At 43.2% G+C, this 12,553-nt stretch overlaps 2 protein-coding genes across 2 annotated transcripts; both read left to right on the top strand.

Moving 5' to 3' along the window:
• The first annotated feature begins 1,260 nt into the window (after nt 1-1,260).
• Nucleotides 1,261-6,127, top strand: LOC122650240 (putative receptor-like protein kinase At4g00960). The gene is made up of 6 exons (XM_043843592.1): nt 1,261-1,357; nt 1,467-1,606; nt 1,763-1,973; nt 3,886-4,120; nt 4,267-4,417; nt 5,373-6,127. Exons 1-6 carry the CDS (start codon nt 1,288-1,290, stop codon nt 5,958-5,960), a joined length of 1,395 nt encoding a protein of 464 aa, XP_043699527.1. The 5' UTR covers nt 1,261-1,287; the 3' UTR covers nt 5,961-6,127.
• Nucleotides 6,128-9,749: 3,622 nt separating this feature from the next.
• On the top strand, nt 9,750-10,610 carry LOC122650889. Its single transcript, XM_043844254.1, has one exon. It carries the CDS (start codon nt 9,750-9,752, stop codon nt 10,608-10,610), a length of 861 nt encoding a protein of 286 aa, XP_043700189.1.
• Nucleotides 10,611-12,553: the final 1,943 nt, after the last annotated feature.

Genomic DNA, 12,553 nt, shown 5'->3' with positions numbered 1-12,553 from the left:
ACCCTTTTCTAATTCTTAAATAAACCCAAATACGTCTAAGTCCATGGATTTAGGTATTGATATCATATCGGCCGTATATGTATCGATATCGGTTGTGATCCATATCGATACAGTATCAACACATATCAGATGATAAGGTAAAAAAATAGGTTTGTTTCCTTTTCAAGGAGTTATTAATACTAGAATCACCCAATACGTCTGATCCATATAGATACAATCCATTACTATTACGGGACTAGTGCACTTAGTTGCCCTTCTCCTCTTGTTAGAATGCTGCTTCTACAATAGCTCCCCCCCCCCCTCCCGCTCCTCCTGCTTCTAACCTCCTACAGCTTAGCAATCTAGGCATCTTCGAGATACGAAGGCTACCAACCAGCTCTGATTCACCACCGGTAGGGCTTTGATATCGATGGCGACCGATACTGGGAACTAAAACCTTGTTTGAGTCTCAAATATTTTTCCTTTGATCTAAAATTTTCAATCTTAATCCTAAAGTAAAAGGTTGTTAATTTCCTATTCATTCTAATTGAAAGCAAGGGGAAGGAAAAAAGTGGTATATACGCTTCTTTCATGTGTCTTTTTGACCCTAGGCTAAATTAAGTGATTTTTCTCCTTGATCAAGTTTTGAAATTAATAATTCAAGGTGGGTTAGTTGATCATGTCAACTCACCTTTTAGGTTTCTATACAGAAGGAGGGGGGGGGGGGAGAAAAAGGGCTTCTTAGGTTCAACCCCTCCAAGGCTAAATTAAGTGATTTTTCTCCTTGATCAAGTTTTGAAATTAATAATTCAAGGTGGGTTGGTTGATCATGTCAACTCACCTTTTAGGTTTCTATACAGAAGGGGGGGGGGGGGGGGCTTCTTAGGTTCAACCCCTCCAAGGCCCCAATGGTCCAATCATATGTAGCTTCCCCTGCCTATCGTTCCAGTCAGCCATGACCCAACGCGTTGTTTCCTCCCGGGCCAAGTGGTCAACGCGCTCTCTCTCTCTGTCTCTCTTGCTCACCCTGATAGATACCAATTTTTTTTTTTGTAAACCATGATAGTTACCACAGAAACGAGAGAGAGGTGTACGCAACACACAGAGACATAGGGGGAGAGAGAGAGAAACAGAGAACCTTCACCATGCCCTTGCGTTATCAGGGAACCTAAGATGAACCAAGCTTCTTCTGTCGGTCAATCCATTCGTCAACAGAAAGATCTTATTAAACTCATCCAGATACATGTGGATCTTCAATTATTCTCATCAATTCATCGATCTTAACTCAATACTCAACCGACAACGATTATGAAACCGAATAAACCATCCAGTTTCTTGCAGAATCTCAAGTGGCCTTTCAAATCCCACTCTGGTAAAGGTAAACCACAAAACCCCCCACTCTTTTCATTTTGTTTTACAGAGATCTCTCGAATTCACTCCCTAATGGTTCTGGTTCTGGTTATGGGGATGATTATATATCATATCAGAGTCACCGGAAGGAGAAGATTTGGAGAAGCTCGCAGCACAGGAGCAGAAGCAATTCTCTCTAGAAACCCTAATTGCAGCAACCAGAGATTTTCACTCCGACAATAAGCTCGGGGAGGGTGGATTCGGTCCTGTGTATAAGGTATTTGTCTTAGTTGACTGTTTAATGCTGGTTTCAGAGTTCTGTAATGGTTTGATTTTAAAATTATGTCAAGAGTTAGGGTTTTTATTTTTGACAATTTTGAGATCTGGGAGTGCATATGAGCATATTCTCATGATAATTGTTAATTACATACAGGGTAAATTGGTGGATGGAAGAGATATTGCAGTGAAGAGGCTATCGCACAGCTCAAATCAAGGGAAGAAGGAGTTCGCGAACGAGGCTAAGCTACTGGCAAAGGTGCAGCATAGGAACGTCGTGAACCTGTTGGGTTATTGTGCCCACGAACCAGAGAAGCTTCTGGTCTACGAATACGTCGCCAATGAGAGCTTGGACAAACTTCTCTTCCGTGAGTGATCTCCATTTCCCCTTCCCTTTCCCTTTCTTCACCGGAAAACTCAACCCACCTCCCACTTCTTCTTGCATTTTTACTCGAAAAATTAATAATAATAATAAAATATGAACGGGAAGATCCAAACTGGCACCCCATTGCAACTAGTTTTAGTTAGAACTGAATTAGCAGAGATTTCTGGGAAACTATCAATTGAGGAAGATTAGATCTGGAGTACAACTTCAACCCCGGCGGCTATATCAAAACCTCCAATGTTAGGCTTCCGGGATGTGTGATGGGTATGTGGACCCGGGTGTTTTTGTGGCGGTATAAACGCAATTACATGGGAGAAGATATTTGTTCTTCTAGGTCTGATGGTATTTTAATATAGTGTAGTCCACAGCACACCATGGTTTCCTTCTCTTTATTGGATTAGATGACCTGACTACAGAATCCACACATCAACGCCGGCTCAAGTGGTTGTAATTTTATATTAGCATAAATATAATATAATATAATATAATATGCATAACGTGCGTCCATTTTGTGATCAACGGACGGAGATTAAGGATGTCAATCAGTTCGGTTTGGGTTTCTTTTGTTTGGTTTTAGTCTGGTTTAAGGGAAATGGTTCCTAATCTTGGATCTGATCGGCCGATTTTGGCAAGATCAGGACCGATCCTGATCCTCATCCGACACACCTGTACGGACATGGGTAAAAAAGGTTAAACAGGTTTTATATGAAAAAACAAGGGCAAATGTGTCACATTTGGCCCAATTTTGAGCGATACCAATCCGATACACTGATCTGATCCTGATAGCGAGATTATGAACTATAATCGAAACTGAACTAAAACCATTTAATATAGCTTGTTCATATTAGAATCGGTTTGGTTGGTTGGTTTTTATTCGGTTTAATATTCATTCATTTTTCAAATTTGACCTAGTTTATTTTCTCCCTGGCACCTATTTTAGGTGTTTTGTGTCAACTTTTTTACTGATGGTACATGTCAGGGGGTAAAATTATAGGTATACTAGTAGTAAAAAAAGTAAATTACTTCAGGCCAGGTCTTTGTCGAGCATCCTGCTAATTTTACATTTTTACTGAGATAAGGAGTGTGTACAAGCAGCAGCTTCATGAGCATTCATGAGCACCAAGGTCTGAAGGTCATGAAGCCAAGGGCAAAATTATTCAATTAGGGGTAATATCTGAATTCTTTCCTCTCCGTGCCGTGCACTTAAACCATGCCTTTCCGAGAGAATTCTCGGTGCTCATGGCTGACGTAGAGATGAAGTGGTAGGATATCATTGCTCACGTAATAATGAGGTGGCATGGATCATCATTTTCTACAACGCGTCAATGATGTGGACCCCGCCCTTCATCTTCTCCGTTGGGTCGATATGATTGCAGGAGTTGGAGAAGACAATCCTAAAAGTCATCTCATCAAACGGTTGTCATTTTTAGTGATGGTTACTATGGCAGGTTGGCAAGTCTTACGTGTCTACACGTTGTTTAAATGGATATGTGGCGTTTCACGAGTCATGACTTTTGACCTGATATACTAAAGAAAATTTCAAATTAAATATTCGTGTTCACACTTCTCACCACCCATGACCTCACACACTTCCACGGAGTGTCCACCGTTGGCTAATTCGGGGAGAATCATCCAACCGTTTAAAATTGAATACGGTAGTACGAATTTTGACTTTGACTTAATGGACGACACTGTTTTGCCAGCTGCTTGTGGTCCTGCTTGTAGCATAAGAAAAAAATATTGTGTCAAAATCTGGACTTCTTCGCTCGTATTTATAATTTTCATTTTCAAAACCAAAGCAATAATAAAGTTGATAAAGAATAGTAATAGTGATGTGATTGTGATCAGGTAGGATGTAGGGTTGATAATTTGACGATGTATTAGAATTAATGCAGATGCAGGGAGGAGGGAAGAATTGGATTGGAAGAGAAGGTACGACGTGATAGCAGGTGTGGCACGTGGATTGCTATATCTGCATGAAGACTCGCACAGCGTCATAATACACAGGGACATCAAGGCCAGTAATATTCTTCTGGACGACAAGTGGGTCCCAAAGATTGCGGACTTCGGTATGGCCCGCCTCTACCCTGAGGATGCGACCCACATTAACACTCGTGTCGCAGGCACCAAGTCTGTACTGTTTCCCCTTCTCTTTCTTAATTTCATTTTCTTTCCTGACTGCTGAATCTGTTGACTTAAGTCATCAGATCTTACGGTTTAGATTCAGATATCTGCATACTAACTTATAAGGATGTGGTGGTGTTTTACTGTTTCAGTGGTTATATGGCACCGGAGTACTTGATGCACGGACAGTTGTCGGTAAAGGCCGATGTGTACAGCTATGGTGTGGTGGTTTTAGAACTGATCAGTGGCCAGAAGAACTCCACCTTCAACCGCGATCCTGATTGTCAGAACCTACTCGATTGGGTATGTATGTATGAGTTTTTATAGAGTTACAGTTTCAGTCGGTTTATTAAAGTCTTTGGTGCCTTTATGTTAGGGCTGCAACAGGGTCGGGCTTTATAGAACCCTAGCCCAATCCTAAGTCCCCTTAACTGGGCCCAAGCCCGACCCGACCCTGACTCAAGGCTAGAAAAATCCAACCCTGACCCGCCCTCAGGGTCGGGCCGGACCGATCCTAATTGGCCCTGATCATGGGGAGGGGGAAAGAAATGCATGGGTTGAAATGGGCTGGGAAGAACTTATTAATTTTACATAAAATAACAATATAATAAATTATATTATAACATTTATTGTCTTCATATATAGTATATTATATAAAAAAATGTGGGTGAAATTTAAAATTCATAATGTATAAATTATATCAATATATATTTTATAGTATAACTTAAATCAAGGTTGGGCCGGGCCAGGGCAAGCTTAGCTCGAGACCTCAACCCTAGCCCGACCCGACTCTAACTCAGGGCCAGAAGTTTTCAGCCTTAACCCGCCCTCAGGGCCAAATATCTCAGCCCAGACCCTGTTTGGGCTCAGGGCGGGCCAGGACGGGTTCGGGCCGGCAGGGCCAAACTTGCACCCCTACTTTATATACTCAAGGAACTATCTCCACTTATTTGGGTTCGACCTTCCAACATGGTATTAGAGTTTTAAGTGTTTTTGTAATACTCCTTACGTTATCTATTCACATACAAGCTCAAATATGCTAAAGTAACACGTGAGTGAGAGTGATAAGATGTTGGGAGTTATTGAGTCAGAATCTCTTATTGGTTTATTCAAGTGCTTGGTGTCTTCATATACTCGAGGAACTGAATTTTCTTCACTTAATGCCTATAGGTTTTGTGTACGTTAGACCCTCCAATATAAGTACAATCTATTTGTATGTAGATCTTACATTGGTACCGGTATTGTTTATTGGTTGTAGGTATGGAAGCATTACAAGAAAGGTCGTAGTTTGGACATCATGCACCCAATGTTAGCATCAACTGCTGTGCCCGAACAAGTCACAATGTGCATACAAATTGGATTACTATGCACACAAGGTGACCCTAAGTTACGACCATCGATGCGTCGAGTGGTGGTGATGCTATCAAAGAGACCCGGCACTACTCTTGAAGAGCCGAGCAGACCGGGCTATCCTGGTTCTAGATATAGAAGATCTCATAGACCCCACGCCACCTCTTCATCGGCGGCGGACGGTTCTTCCGGTGGTGGTGGTTCTTCCGAAGATTTTTCCAATACATTTTCATCAACGTCATCCATCAGAACAGCCACCACGTCTACTCCTACACGGGAGCCGAGCAGACTGGACAATCCGGGTTCTAGACATAGAAGAACTCACAGACCGCACGCTGCCTCTTCATCGGCGGCCGGTTCTTCCAATGGTGTTGGTTCATCCAGAGATTTCTCCTCCGACACATTTCGAACGACATCAACCACGAAAACAGACACCACATCTCCTACCAGCCCGAAATTACATTCTTACGGGAAGCGTCCCATGCAGCAAGAGTAGCCCTAACTTTTTGTGTAGATTTTGCTACTTCTCTCCGTGTATTATATAAGTCTATGAGAGTAGGATCAATGCTTGTTTTGTCCATTTTTATTTTTCTTGTAAATTTGAGTTCGCCATAGGAAAAATTAATGATAGTGGCCTTCAACTGTGATTCTTTGATTTGTGCTTAAAGGTAGTGTATTTTTTGTTTTTTGTTTTTTAATGTAATAAATTTGTTCCCTTAGCCAAATTTTACGGAAGTTTTTCTTAGAAAAAAAGAATGCAACGCCATTTGTGGAGATTCTTATACACATCCTCTCACATAGACTTGGTTCTTCTTCAGTCATGGTGGGAGCTGGAGGATCTAGCCCAGTAAAACAGGGGGTTTTGTTCATTTCATAGGGGGCCAGCTGTGATATGACCCAAACACCCATGTTTTTGCCGGGCTAGATCCTCCAGCTCATGCTACGGCTGGAGGAGAGTCGAACACCTCTCACATCTCATAAAAATGCATTCTAGTGTCATGTGAAACCCTCTTCTCCCCTTTGTTTAATCTCGATTTCTTCTCGAAAGGAGAATGGGAATTGTATAGACAATAGTGCTTTGTTCCATAATTTTTTCAAATGGTGCCCAATGTTGAATCTTTGTGGAATTGAAGTAAGGTTTTAAAAATCGGATCAGTCGGGCGGATCCCGATCCATCTCAGGTCGATTGTGTACGAGAAAAAACCTTGAATGCATGAGAAGCTGATCCATTCTAATCCAATCCGATCCGGATGAGAAAAGCCCAAAGTTGATAATACCCTTTGATTGTTCTTGCTACCCTCTCACAACATCTGAACCCCTTAGTTTAGGGACCGTGAGTGAAGTAAAACTGCCTCATAAGGAAAATATCCTATTACGCTCTTATGCTATATGGTGGTAATAAACATATGGGCTTGCAAAAGGACAATTTAAGAGAAGTTGTTGTCATACGTATCCGTTCCCATATCAGACTTAACAACACATTGTTGTCGTACGTATCTGTTCGCATATTATTGAGCCAATAATTCTTTTGGATCTCTACAACTAATATTAATTAACTTTAATCACGTCTATCAAAACAAATGTTGATAGGTGTTACACCATAATTTCTACTTCAAATCATGACCATACACGTGGGCTCATAAAGAAATAAGACTTGGAAAGCACGCTTGGAAAATTCCACGTGCCCCACAGTTATAAAACTAACTCCCATCATGGCCGTTAGAGACCCGTTCATGGAAACTCCCACGTGGACCAGGAATCCTGGAATTAAAGGGGGGACCACATCAAGAATGGAAGTACTAAAAAACCGTGCTGCGAAGGAAGACCACTGCTAACGAAGAATGGGCTATTGTGGATCCCCACCATCTATATAAATACAAGGCCAGTCCCTCATGTAAAGGGATCAGATTGTATTCTACATTCAATAAAGAGAAGATATTACTTCAATGCCATTCCTTTGTTTTTTCTCTATCATTCTCCACCTCTTTCAATTTTCTTTATCTGCTTAAGAATTATGTTTGTAGCAAGGATTCTCTCCGATAGAAATTCTTGTACAACATTTGGCGCCGTCTGTGGGAATGGGAATAAAAACCTGCGAAGATTCCACCATGACCAACACAAGAAATCAGGCAAGGATCACCTGATCCACCGCTGTCGCTGCTCCTACCGCTATCCCTCCCCCACTACCTCCTGTCGCTGGTCTGGGAGGAGCCCAATTGGAAATTTCCCAACAAGAAGGTCAAGATCACATCCCAGGAGATTCGGAGCCGTCGCATTTGGCAGAATCTCAGCCAAGACTCCCAGGAGGTCCATCGCGTTACGTGACGGTGGAGCAGTTCAACGCGATGCAGACTCGCTGGGACGATAAGATCGAGCAAATGTTGGAAATACAAAGCGGTCTTCTACAGGGGATTCCTGTACCCTCACCTCCATTATTTAATAGAGAAAGATCTCGTTCACTAGAGCACAGTGAGAACCACAGCAATGCAAATAATACTCGACGAAGGAATAAGGAGGTCCCAGGAACCGCCAAGAATCAAGATTCACATATGACAAAGTTTGAACAAGCTCTGAACGACAAGGTCTTGGAACTCCAAGATCAGCTACAAGAAGTCATAAAAGGAAAGAACCAAGCCTCAATCCACAACTTTCATTTTACTACAGATCTGGCATTTACAGATGAGGTACGGTTCGAACCCCTCCCAAAAGGGTTCAAGATGCCAACTATAGAACAATACGCAGGCACCACGGACCCAGAGGATCACCTGGAAACTTTTAAGTCCCTCCTGTTCTTTCAAGGCGCCTCAGACTCTATAATGTGCAGAGCCTTCCCCACCATCTATATAAATACAAGGCCAGTCCCTCATGTAAAGGGATCAGATTGTATTCTACATTCAATAAAGAGAAGATATTACTTCAATGCCGTTCCTTTGTTTTTTCTCTATCATTCTCCACCTCTTTCAATTTTCTTTATCTGCTTAAGAATTATGTTTGTAGCAAGGATTCTCTCTGATAGAAATTCTTGTACAACATTTGGCGCCGTCTGTGGGAATGGGAATAAAAACCTGCGAAGATTCTACCATGACCAACACAAGAAATCAGACAAGGATCACCTGATCCACCGCTGCTGCTGCTCCTACCGCTATCCCTCCCCCACTACCTCCTATCGCTGGTCTGGGAGGAGCCCAATTGGCAATTTCCCAACAAGAAGGTCAAGATCACATCCCAGGAGATCCGGAGCCGTCACATTTGGCAGAATCTCAGCCAAGACTCCCAGGAGATCCACCACGTTACGTGATGGTGGAGCAGTTCAACGCGATGCAGACTCGCTGGGACGATAAGATTGAGCAAATGTTGGAAATGCAAAGCGGTCTTCTACAGGGGATTCCTGTACCCCCACCTCCATTATTGAATAGAGAAAGATCTCGTTCACCAGAGCACAGTGAGAACCACAGCAATGCAAATAATACTCGACGAAGGAACAAGGAGGTCCCAGGAACCGCCAAGAATCAAGATTCACATATGATAAAGTTTGAACAAGCTCTGAACGACAAGGTCTTGGAACTCCAAGATCAGCTACAAGAAGTCATAAAAGGAAAGAACCAAGCCTCAATCCACAACTTTCATTTTACTATAGATCTGGCATTTATAAATGAGGTACGGTTCGAACCCCTCCCAAAAGGGTTCAAGATGCCAACTATAGAATAATACGCAGGCACCACGGACCTAGAGGATCACCTAGAAACTTTTAAGTCCCTCCTGTTCTTTCAAGGTGCCTCAGACGCTATAATGTGCAGAGCCTTCCCCGCTACTCTGAAGGGGGCAGCACGCCAATGATTTTCTTGTCTCCCTCCATGATCTCTCTCTAATTTCACAGCCCTGGGCCGGGCCTTCTTGGCTCAATTCATCAGCAACAGGGTACACAAGAAGACAATCGCCAATCTTTTGGCTATAAAGCTGCAGTCAAAAGAATCCATTTGAAGTTTTCTTACAAGATTTAATAAAGAAGCCCTGCAGGTGCAAAACCTGGATCCAATGGTGAAGTTTCAAGCTTTGTGAAGCGGAATCCGAGATGTCGAGTTGAAAAATTCATTAATCATGGACGAACTAGGAGACATGTATGAATTGTTCTCAAGGTGTGAAAAATATATCAACTTGGCTGAAGTTCTTACGGCAGAGAGAGAAGATAAAACTGAGAAGAAAACTTAGGGGAAGAAGGAAGAAATCCCTCGAGAGGCCGGCGCGAAACGCAACCGAGATGATGTGGATGGCAAGAAAAGGAAAGATGATAGGAAAGCTTGGGTTCCCCGAGCAAGATGAAGAATCCGAGCCGAGTTATACTTCCTTGACATACACCCGGGCACATATATTGAACGAGGTCAAAGATCAGGTGACACTACGGTGGCCAGCCAAAATGGTCAAGCCAGCGCACGAGCGCAACAAAAATAACTACTGCCGTTTTCACCAAGACCATGGCCATGTTACCAAGAAGTGCAGACAGTTAAAGGACGAGATGGAGGCGCTCATCCAGAGAGGGCGTCTCAGCCGATTCGTCAAGAAAGAGGCGAATGATCGAAGGACGGATTACCGAGCTCGAGAACCCAAGGGAAGGCGAAGGTCACCCCCTAAAGTTAACAAAGAAGAACTCCCCCATGGTAAACCCCATACTGAGAATGCACCATTGAGAGAGATCACGACCATATTTGGTGGGCCTGCCATGGGGGGAGAAACCTCAAACTCCCAAAAGCAACATGCATGGAATGTCCTCCAAACTGAGACTATGGTCAAAAAGAGGAGAACCGGCTGTCCAATAACCTTCTCTGACGAAGACCTGGCTGATATACAGATGCCCCATGACGATGCCCTGGTGATCAAGATGGTAATCGCTAACTGCATGGTAGGGAGGATCTTGGTGGACAACGGGAGTTCAGCCGACATCCTGTACTATGATGCGTTTGAAAAGATGCTCTTAAAATCAGAGATACTGAAAAGGGTGGAGTCTCCTCTGTACGGGTTCAATGGGGCCCCTATAAGGATCGAAGGATCGATTGAGTTATTGGTCACGGTGGGGACAGAACCTAAGCTCTCTACCGTGATGTTGAATTTTTTGGTGGTAAAGGTCAATTTTGCACACAACGGGATATAGGTAGTGGTTTCCACTCCCCATTTAGTCATGAAGTTCCCAACCGATCACGGGATTGGGGAATGTCGAGGAAGTCAAGTGACGACCCGCCGTTGCTATGAAGGATATCTGAGGGCCAGGGGGAAGGAGCCACAAACAAACCTAATCCATCAGGATGATAATCGAGATATCAGAGAGCAGGAAAGGAGTGAACCTACCGAGGACCTGGCTCTTGTGGAGATAGTAGAAGGGGATACCACGCACATTGTCCAGATAGGCGCAAGCCTGACCGGAGAAAGAAAAACCAACCTCATAAACTTCCTGAGAGCTAACGCAGATGTATTCGCCTGGTCTGCTGCCGATATGCCAGGGATAGACAGAAAGATAGCTGAACACAAGCTTAGCGTCTGTCCCAATGCCAAACCAGTGTTCCAGAAGAAGAGAACCTTTGCACCGGAACGACAAGAAAAAGTAATTGAAGAAGTAACCAAGTTACTTGATGCAGGCTTTATCGAGGAAGCCATCTACCCAGAATGGCTCTCTAATGTTGTAATGGTCCCCAAGTCCAATGGCAAATGGCGAATGTGTATTGATTTTACTGATTTGAATAAAGCTTGTCCTAAAGACTACTATCCTTTGCCTCGTATTGATTTATTGATAGACGCCACAGCAGGCCATGAAATGCTTTCTTTGATGGATGCATACTCCGGATATAATCAGATCAAGATGTATGAGCCTGATATATTGAAAACTTCATTTATCGTGGGCAAAGATACATATTGTTACATTCGCATGCCCTTTGGATTGAAGAATGCTGGAGCATCCTACCAACGCTTGGTAAATTACCTTTTCAGGCACCAAATAGGCCAGAATGTGGAAGTTTACTTAGATGATATGCTTGTCAAGAGCCTGAAAGCGCAAGATCATATTACAGATCTGAGTGAGGCATTTCAAGTCCTAAGAGAAAACAAGATGAGGTTAAATCCAGCCAAGTGTGCTTTTGGAGTTACATCTGGAAAGTTCCTCAGTTTCATGGTCTCAAGAAGAGGAATTGAAGCCAATCCAACCAAGATTAAGGCTATAATCGAGATGCATCCGCCTGGAAGAGTTAAAGAACTACAAGAGCTTACAAGAAGAATAGCGGCACTCGGGAGGTTCATCTCGACCTCGGTGGATCGCTGCTTGCCCTTCTTTAAGGCTCTCAAGAATCGAGTAAAAGAACAGGAAACCAAAGGAGTCATGCTCACCTTCCAATGGACCGAAGAATGTCAGACCGCCTTTACTGAGCTAAAGAAGTATCTAGTGCAACCGCCACTTTTGGCTAAGCCTGAACCAGGGGATATATTACAATTATATCGGCTATCTCCGCTGTTGCCATAAGTACAGTATTGGTCAGAGGAGATGGGCGAACCCAAAAACCGATATATTATGTCAGCAAAGTCCTTCTAGATGTTGAAACCAGATATAGCAGTGTGGAGAAATATGCCTACGCGTTGGTTATGGCGGCTAAAAAGTTAAGGCCCTATTTTCAAGCTTATACCATTGAAGTGCTCACCAATCAACCTTTGAAGAAGATGTTGGCTAAACCAGACCACTCAGGAAGACTGGTAGCATGGTGCGTGGAGTTGGGGGAATTCGACATTCATTACAAGCCCTAAACTGTAATAAAAGCTTAGGCCTTGGCGGATTTTGTGGTAGAATGTACACTTCCTGATGAGGAAATCCCCCCACCGCGGAGCCTGAGGAGATAGCAGAAGAATGGATGCTGTATGTGGATGGTTCATCCAATACGCAAGGATGTGGGGCAAGGTTAATATTAACTAGCCCAGGAGGATTTACTGTGCAATACGTGCTAAGGTTTGAATTCCAGGCCACCAATAACGGGGCAGAATACAAAGCTCTGGTCGCAGGATTGAAGTTGGCATAAAGTCTAATGGTAAAGCGTATTACCGTGCACAGTGATTCAC

This window comes from Telopea speciosissima, chromosome 2 (assembly GCF_018873765.1).
Source record: "Telopea speciosissima isolate NSW1024214 ecotype Mountain lineage chromosome 2, Tspe_v1, whole genome shotgun sequence".
Lineage (NCBI taxonomy): Eukaryota > Viridiplantae > Streptophyta > Magnoliopsida > Proteales > Proteaceae > Telopea > Telopea speciosissima.
The sequence above is the reverse complement of the archived record's forward strand: the minus strand, read 5'-3'. Positions and strand labels throughout refer to the sequence as shown.